Source organism: Ursus maritimus (assembly GCF_017311325.1).
Source record: "Ursus maritimus isolate PB19 chromosome X unlocalized genomic scaffold, ASM1731132v1 scaffold_X1, whole genome shotgun sequence".
NCBI classification, from domain to species: Eukaryota; Metazoa; Chordata; class Mammalia; order Carnivora; family Ursidae; genus Ursus; species Ursus maritimus.
Window position 1 is genome coordinate 123,734,292 of NW_024423319.1, and position 9,349 is coordinate 123,743,640.

At 52.4% G+C, this 9,349-nt stretch overlaps 1 protein-coding gene across 5 annotated transcripts in view; it reads right to left on the bottom strand.

Moving 5' to 3' along the window:
• The window catches only part of CD99 (CD99 molecule (Xg blood group)), a 35,147-nt gene that overhangs the window by 11,653 nt on the left and 14,145 nt on the right, over nucleotides 1–9,349 (bottom strand). For 3 of the 5 annotated variants that reach the window (XM_040634981.1, XM_040634974.1, XM_040634986.1), the window contains exons 2-5: nucleotides 5,023–5,055; nucleotides 4,558–4,602; nucleotides 3,273–3,443; nucleotides 2,693–2,761 (exon numbers count right to left, since the gene is read on the bottom strand). In XM_040634981.1, coding sequence (XP_040490915.1) covers nucleotides 2,693–2,761; nucleotides 3,273–3,443; nucleotides 4,558–4,602; nucleotides 5,023–5,055 — 318 coding nt within the window. The remainder of the gene's footprint in view (nucleotides 1–2,692; nucleotides 2,762–3,272; nucleotides 3,444–4,557; nucleotides 4,603–5,022; nucleotides 5,056–9,349) is intronic. The other 2 variants (XM_040635002.1, XM_040634994.1) reach the window with 1 other exon arrangement.

The following is a 9,349-nucleotide window of genomic DNA, read 5'->3' on the forward strand; positions in this document are numbered from 1 at the left end:
CTGAGGTCATCCGGACAAGCCAACCCCATAAGACCCACCAGCTGACCACAGACACGTGACAGCCGTGCCTGGTCCAGACTCATGACACACAACACATTTTTTAAACAAGATTTTATTTATGTATTTTGGAGACCGAGAGAGCAAGAGAGCGTGGGCAGGGAGAGGTGCAGAGGGGGAGGGAGGAGAGTGTCAAGCAGACTCCATGTTGAGTGCAAGCCCGATGTGAGGCTCGCTCTTGTGACCGTGAGATCAGAACCTGAACCGAAACCAAGAGTCAGACGCTCAACGGACTGAGCCACCCCGGTGCCCCAAAACATAACAATTTTAAAAATTTTAAACCACATTGGGTTTGGGTATATTTTGTTTTTCAGCAATAGCTAGGTGATAATATCAGATTTAACCCATCGATTTAACAACACCTATCGTGACTCAGTACAGTTTATTCCAGAAAGTCAAGGATGAATTTTGCAGAAAGACAGGCTTCATTATACCTTGTCATATTCACGGGTTAAAAGAAAAAAAAAAAAATGCTCGTATGCATTGATAAGGACATGCACCTGATGAAATGTAATATGGGTTTTCCAGCCAAGGCAAAATGATTCAAATACAAGAAAACTGGAAAGACGAAACATAAGCATAAAAAGATATACAGATTTGATTTAAAAATCATTTTGCAAATAATGTGATAACTACACAACGAAGGGAAACGTATTAACAGGTTGCAAGGATTCATCGTGACGTGGCTGGTGAGGAAAGAGGCACGGAATTCGCTTCCGTATCACGGAAATAAGCAGAAGAATAATGGGTGTGAAATGTATTCACAGACACGAATACCGACAGGCAAAAGCCATTGAGGAATGATGTTTATAGGAACAACAATGAGAAAGCAGGACAGAACACTGAATCCGAAGCAAAAAAGCTCAATTTTGCAAACGGTCAGCACTCTCCAAATAGATTCCTCGTTGGAAAGCATTCAAATAACAATACAAGGAGGGTTTTCTTTCTCCCAAGAGGGATCAGAGACAATGACTAAGTGAGTGTTAAATTAAAAGGAAAAACCGGAGAGCCGCAAAGACGCAGGGAAACCGTGCAAACATAAAAGACCTCACGGGGAAGCACACACACGCACACACACACACACACATTTAAAGACTCACTTACCAAAAAAGCAGTGTGAAAAATACCCAAAGGCTAAAATAAGGGGGGGGGGAATGTTTTCATCATAAATGATGGCAAAGAGCATCTGTACGTCAATGAAGCAAGCTTCTCGATCCGGAAGGAGATGCCGGTTATCCTCGAATGTAACCCAGAACCAGAGACACCAGCGAGCAACGCCCAAAAGAGAAACCAGACATGTCCAACTGACACGTCGAATTAACTTCCTGTAATTTCCGAACTAAAGACGTGAAATTAGGGCCGAGGACCGTGCAACCTTTCACTCCATATGTCTGGCAAATGTTTCCAGGTGATAACAACGAGTCCCGGAGACGGTGTGCAGGAGAGACACACACTTGCACCAACAGGTGGACTGCGGTGCACTGGTATAATTTTGATGGCAATTAAAAAAAAAAGTCAAAAACAGTAGCACACACGGACCTAAACTGTTTGACTCCCACCAACTCTTTTAAGGAATAAGAAAGGGAAGGTATGAAAGTTTCTTTTCTTTTTTTTTTAAAGATATTATTTATTCATTTGACAGAGAGAGACAGCCAGCGAGAGAGGGAACAAAGCAGGGGGAGTGGGAGAGGAAGAAGCAGGCTCCCAGCGGAGGAGCCTGATGTGGGGCTCGATCCCAGAACGCCGGGATCACGCCCTGAGCCGAAGGCAGATGCCTAACGACTGCGCCACCCAGGAGCCCCTGAAGGTTTAAGTTTGCTTTGCAAATCATACTTCTCCAGCGTCAGAAGAAACACAGCATTTTTGACATTAAGACGCACGATGAAAACGACCAAATGGACTAAAAAAGGTTTATGAAATATTAATAAGCTCGACATGAGGTTAGGACAGTAGGACTGAAAGACCGCCATCGGCTCTTAGGGATTCTGCTCATTTCAATTTACGTCTAAAACACTGGGGAACATAACCGCCGAAATGTTGACGGTGGCATAATATGGAGACATTTATGTTTTCATGTGTAAAAAATTAAACCAATCTAAAGCAAGAAACCCACTCACTAAGCATCTAAAGGCTTCACACAGCCATGCAATTCAGAAAACAGGTGCCAGTTGGGTTATTCTAAATATACTGGAATGTGTCGGAAAAAGGCTGAAAATCCAACAGCTTCCCTCGAGGGAAACCACAAGCTGATACTTTTCTCCTAATCCGTTCTATACATTTAGGGATGCCTGGGTGGCTCAGTCGGTTGGGTGTCTCTTGATTCTGGCTCAGGTCACGAGCTGGGGGTCGTGGGATCGTGCCCTGTGTCGGACTCTGTGCTCAGCACAGACTCTGCTTGGGATTCTCCCTCTCCTTCTGCCCCACCCCTGCTCATGCTCTCTCTGTCAAAAAAAAAAATTAATAAAAAAGAAATACGTAAACTATTCCATTGCATTTTTGGAAGGATTATGTAAAACCTTGGAATGGAACCCCAGCAAATCAAAAAGTCAATTCCAAACCAAAAATATCTTTTAGAAAACCTGTACTACCATACTCTCAGAAATGCACAGAACACCTACAGGGTAGGGGGTCTTACCAGAAGATCCAGGCTGGTTGGGGTTTGGATGCGGCTTTGGTTTGGGTGGATTGGGTGGTACTGGGTCGTCTGTTGGTAAAACATAAGCGTTGCGTTGGTGAGCACTCAGCAAAAAACTCCCCAAAAAACAAAACCCATCAGTTTGCCTACAGATAGTTTCCCAAACTGCTAGAAAGTGGAGCATAGCTTCCCAAACACAGCCACCTGCCCATTCCTTTCCATCATCATCCAGCTGCCCTACTTACCTTCGAGAGAACTGAACACTTCAAATACTTCCATAAATTTCCGTTAGAAACTAAGGCAGGTGTCTGGACCAGCTGCAGAATGTGTGGGATCCAGTGCGAAACGAAGATGCAGGGCCCCTCATTCAAACCACATTGAGAATTTCAATATGGCGGCATCAAACCATCCCAGCAAGGCTGGGGCTCCTGGTGAGTGCGTGAGTGCGGGTTACTGGCCCAGGCAAGGGTGTTCACATTGACCTTATGCCATTCCAAAGGCTGCAAGCCCGTTTTTAAAAATAAAAGCAAAAGCAGACAGGTGACAATGAGAAACCCAACAAGGGTCAACGACAACACACCATTCCCTACGTGTTTGTGGTAACAGCTCGTTCTGACTTCAGAGGGACAAGACTCTTGGGAACGATGATAATTTGGAGATCGTAGCAAGTCAGCCAGCCAGCAGACTTCCCAAAGGTACTTACTGTTTCCTCCCCCGCCGAGGGCATCTTCTAGACTGAACCCATCATCGTCTGCAAGGGAAACGGGCTGTTAACACCGAGGATCCAGGAAGGAATTCAGCTCCCTAAACAAACAGAGGAATCCCTGCATCCCCGCCTCCCCAAACACATCTCCGAATACCAGTCTGATCCAGGTCCAGACAGAAGAGCCAAATTCCTGACCTCTCGGAGGAAAGAAGCAAGAGAGAAAACAAAACCCACAAAATGGAGCTCTCCAATCCATGGCGCTACAGGGACCAAGCTGAGATTCCAACTCTGCCCGCCGAGAATCCCTTGCTGTCGCCCTTCCATTCGAAACCACCCCTCCCGCGTGGCCAGGGCCCTCTGTAAGGCAGACACGACGTGGTGGGTGAAGCAATGAGGCACCAGATTCGGGCTGGTGTGCACCGACACTGGGGTTCCCTCAACGAAATGATGGGACCCCTGCTGGTGGCATCGCGGGTTGCCTGGGTTTTATGAACCCTTTTCAAGTTCCAGCTACGTCTGGGGACGTTGGCAAATCTGCCCGATGCAAGGCACTGAACTACCATAAACATTCAGGTTCTCAACAATCTCTTATCCAGTGTCCCCTGCACGCCCGTGCCGCGCAAGGATGTGGATTTGAACGCGACAGGTGCTATCCCTTCACCCCTGTCGGGACATTCTGGCCGGGGAGCCCTATCCTTAAACCTATTCAGTTAAACACAAATTTAAAAAACAACAGTGGTAAGACCTCCATGATTTTCGCATCATTTTTTTGTCTGGGTGGCTTAGGAGCAATGGATGAGACCCTGTTCCTGATTCCTGACTTTCATTCGAAAGGAACCCCTCCAAGAACGGGCGGGTGTGTCCCAGCGGCTGGCGACTGGGTTCGCTCATGGGTTCTACCGGCATCTCAGCCCCAAAACTTGCTTGTCCTACACAACGCATATCCAAAGCCAGAGCAAAAGCGTCTAGATGCGCTGTCCCAGAAAGCATCCCCCAGACCCATCGGCCCAGAGTCTTGCCCAAAAAACATGGCGCCCTGTGGCCGACGTCCCAACATCGCTCCAGTAGGAACCAGTCTGCATGCAGAGCCTCCGAAACCACTCGTGTCTATGCTAGTCTGTGTCTCCACCAGTTCTTGGGGTGAACAGGAGCTTCTTACCAGCGCTGGGTCTCTTGGGCGGTGCCGTGGGCTTCTTGTCGTTGTCTAGAGAGAAAAGACATCAAATCAGCAAGACCTGCGGTGAGAAACCGTGCCAACTCTTGGGGATGCCTTATGCGCTTTTTTAAAAAGTCGGAGAATGTCCAAAGCACCTCTCCCCCTGGTCGCTCAGGTGGCAGTGGCCAAGGGTTTGAGCGTGAATTCTGAGCCCACCAGGATTCCCACGGACAGGTGCACAGGCTCATGTTGGCCATGGTTTCTGGTGAGACCAAGAGCATGGAGGTCTCGGTTTACGTCCCCTACCCAGAGCGTCCGGCTGTTCCTCCTCCCGCGTGAGTCCCTTTACCCCCATACACGCTTCGATATCCTTACTACGTTCAGACAGAACACTCAACGTCCGTTTCACGTCAACATTCTAATATTCCATCTTTCACCTTACAAATATTAAATCTTAAGAGTACTCACCACCAAGGGCATCTGACAAATCGAAATCTTGACCTACGGGGACAAAGAGACCAGTTAGAAATTGGGGAGATAAAAATGTAAGCTTTAAGAAGACAATACAAAAAAGAGGGGGAGGCTGAAATTTTTCTGGATTTCACGATGTCTGTGGCAGTTAGCCACTTTCTAAAACGTATAACGAGCCGGAACTTCTCATTTCTTCCACCTGCTCACGTTTACGCCGAAAAGTAAGATGACGGTTAACGTTCGAAGCAGCTGGTGATCCTAAAATTTAGTTGCAGTTACGGCAGTAGGAAAACAGGGTAATTTCGCCCGTGCATCATTCATGAACAGCAGACCCTTTGCGATAATGACTAACGATGTCCCGTACGTGATGGAAAACACGCACAGACAGAAAAATCCCCTTTCGTGACCAACCTCTCTGACTACGCACCCAACCTACATTTCTTGCAGAATTTCTAGACAAGCGAGAAACACACAGAAATTGTTTTTCAGTCTCCTGGGATTGCAGAGGACGGGGCATCTGCTGAGCTGTTCCTTGTTCTTCTCTCCGGTCCGGCTGTTTTCACTGAAACTGTGTCCATGCCGCTGCTGACTGCCCATTTCTGATGGGCTGCAGAGAAGGCACCGTAAGGAAACTCTAGAGAAGCCAGCGTGGACTGCGTGGTCAGCGGTGAGGAGACTGACCGCAGGTGGGACAGGACTGTAAGGTCCAGAAACTACGGGGACACCTGCCCCACCTCGGAAAGTGCTGGGTGATCAACGGTCCATGAACACGCGTGGGAGCTGCCTCAGTGAGGGCATGAGCTCAGCGTACGAACGTCTCACACAGGCGACGCTCTGTAATTGTGTCCTCCCTCCTGTGTGCGTGGGGCATGCGTGTGCGTGTGTGCATAGATATAAGTGTGTGTGTGCGGTATGTGTGTGTGGTTGTGCACACGTGTGCACGGTTTGCATGTGGGCCCGTGTGTAAGTGTGTGTAGCCTGTGTGTGCATATCTCTGTAGGTCTGTGTGTGGTCTCTGTATGTGCATAGGTCTGTATGTCTCTATGTCTAGTTTGGGTGTATTTGTCTCTGTGTGTGCACATGTCTGTATGCGTGTGTGTGTGCGTGTTTGTACGTGTGTACTAAGAACAGGTGCAGAAGCAGGTGCTCTCAGGCACAGCGTGCATGGGGCCCCCAGCAGCACCACAATGGGGCTGCATTCACGATCTCAAACCCTGGAGTGACCATGTCTACACCGCGTGGTCCAGACACAACAAATGCAGTAATACCTAGTCCCGTGTGCAGCAGGTTTCCCTGAGGGAGCAGGTGGGGATTTTACCAACACCAAAGACCTCACTGGGCGCGTGCATAAACCTGCATGTCTATACACACCTGCGGTCGTGTGTATTTACAGAAACCCACACCTGTCCACTCCCCTCACATACGCTTCGCCTGACATCACCGTGCAGAGAGCTTTCTCAGACGTCCATCTCCCCTCGCATGAGAATGTGTGCACGTGGGCGTGTGTAGGGCATGTGTATGCATGCACGTGGGCGTGTTAGCCGTGTGTAAGCATGAACATGGGTGTGTGATAGGCGTGTGTATGCATGCATGTGGGCATGTTAGGCGTGTGTATGCATGTATGTGGGCATGTTAGGCGTGTGTATGCATGCACGTGGGCATATGTCTATGTGGACATGGGCGTGTGTTAGGTGTGTGTATGCACTGCACGTGGGCACGTGTCTGTGTGCACATGGGCGTGTGTTAGGCGTGTGTATGCACTGCATGTGGGCACGTGTCTGTGTGCACCAGAACCACTGACCAAGAACTCACTCTCCCGCTGCCTCTTGCCCTGCCCAACCTGCCCCGCCACTGCTGTGAGGAGATCACGGGTCCCCTGCATGCCCCTTCCGCTGACCCCCACGTGGTCCCCACAGAAACCGAGTAGGAGCAGACTGAGCAGGGGTGGGGGAGGACTCTCCAACCACCCTCCAGCCCCCCACACCCCCAGACTGCCCCTGTCTGCTGTTGATCTCATCCAGGGCTCTCTGCTTCAGATCACGGCAATGCCCCCATCCAGTCACCAAAATCAACCTGGAGCTTACTGCTCCCAGGACCCCAAGGTCAACCACAGGCAGGTCTGACAGTGAACGGGCAAAGGAAGAATGTCCCCTTCCCAGCCTCCTTCCCAACCCCCCAGCGTGCCCCAGGAGAATGCACTTGGCCCCAGAGCGAGAGCTTGGCTTCCAGTTTGACCTCTAGGCTGGGACCCCTGCAAGATTGCCACGGGCTGAGGACAACACGCAAGACCCCCAAGCATTCAGCTGAGACCATTTCACCCTGGATCCCATGTCTCAGGGCTCTCCCTGCCTTCTGTACCCTGGGGACCTCCTGTCTCCTGGTCACAAAGCCACACCCTCACCATGGGTGACAGAATGCAAAGGACTGCCCCCCGGGAGTCCTTCCCATACACAGCTGCACAGAAATTCAGGGGCACAGAGGGGCCAGCTCCCATGGAAATCCCCCCTTAACTCAATCATGAACACGCCAGCTGTTCCAAGATTGTGCCGATGTTTGCAAAAAGGATGCACACACATTATAACCAGCTGGAACCCCCACGGGAACGGTCAGGAAATGCAATGATTCAACACCCAGCAGCACTGACCAGCAGTAACCCCTCCCAACCTCCTTCTAACCTAATCTATCCCTCTATACCACGGGTCTACCAGTTCCAAGCCAACACTGCTGACTCTGTGTCATCACGGGCGGCCACGTCAGGGGGCTCCCGGCTCCCGGCAGAAATTCTCGTCTGCTGGCTACTCTCTGGGGCCAACTGCCGATCGGGGCTGCAGGACCAGGAGTCTAGACTCCATGTCCAACATTCAAGGTAGGCAGCCCTTGGTCCCGGCTGCAAGTGGACCACTGTGCATGGAAGCCTGTCCAGCCCTGTGGGCTCCAACCCCCCTCAAAGCTGCAGATGTTCAGGGGAAGTCAGGGGTGAGTCATGCAGGGCGAGGCTGCCCCTGGCCAGAGGGAGAGACACATGAGTCACACTGATGGCACCATGCCTCCAGCAGCCCCTCCCGCCCTGTATCAGCTAGTCATGCCGGGACACAGGAAGAGCCATGTGCATTCCCCAAAACCCCTGGGCAGGCAGGCGGGTGGGTGGGCGGCTCCTCCTGAGTGTGGATGCCGCCCTGCCCAGATCTCCATGCCCTCCTGGATCTCCATCCCCTCCTGGATCTCCAAACCCCTGGATCTCCATCCCCCCCGGGTCTCCATCCCCACCGGGTCTCTATCCCCCCTGGGTCTCCATCCCCCCCGGGTCTCCATCCCACCTGGGTCTCCATCCCCCCTTGGGTCTCCATCCCCACCTGGGTCTCCATCCCCCCTGGACCTCCAAACCCCCTGGGTCTCCATCCCCCCCGGGTCTCCATCCCCCCTGGGTCTCTATCCCCCCTGGGTCTCTATCCCCCCTGGGTCTCTATCCCCCCTGGGTCTCTATCCCCCCTGGGTCTCTATCCCCCCTGGGTCTCTATCCCCCCTGGGTCTCTATCCCCCCTGGGTCTCTATCCCCCCTGGGTCTCTATCCCCCCTGGGTCTCTATCCCCCCTGGGTCTCTATCCCCCCTGGGTCTCTATCCCCCCTGGGTCTCTATCCCCCCTGGGTCTCTATCCCCCCTGGGTCTCTATCCCCCCTGGGTCTCTATCCCCCCTGGGTCTCTATCCCCCCTGGGTCTCTATCCCCCCTGGGTCTCTATCCCCCCTGGGTCTCTATCCCCCCTGGGTCTCTATCCCCCCTGGGTCTCTATCCCCCCTGGGTCTCTATCCCCCCTGGGTCTCTATCCCCCCTGGGTCTCTATCCCCCCTGGGTCTCTATCCCCCCTGGGTCTCTATCCCCCCTGGGTCTCTATCCCCCCTGGGTCTCTATCCCCCCTGGGTCTCTATCCCCCCTGGGTCTCTATCCCCCCTGGGTCTCTATCCCCCCTGGGTCTCTATCCCCCCTGGGTCTCTATCCCCCCTGGGTCTCTATCCCCCCTGGGTCTCTATCCCCCCTGGGTCTCTATCCCCCCTGGGTCTCCATCCCCCCTGGGTCTCCATCCCCCCTGGGTCTCCATCCCCCTGGGTCTCCATCCCCCCCGGGTCTCCATCCCCACCGGGTCTCTATTCCCCCTGGGTCTCCATTCCCCCTTGGGTCTCCATCCCTGCCTGGGTCTCCATCCCTGCCTGGGTCTCCAAACCCCCTGGGTCTCCATCCCCCCTGGGTCTCCATCCCCCCCTGGATCTCCATCCCCCCCGGGTCTCCATCCCACCTGGGTCTCCATCCCCCCTTGGGTCTCCATCCC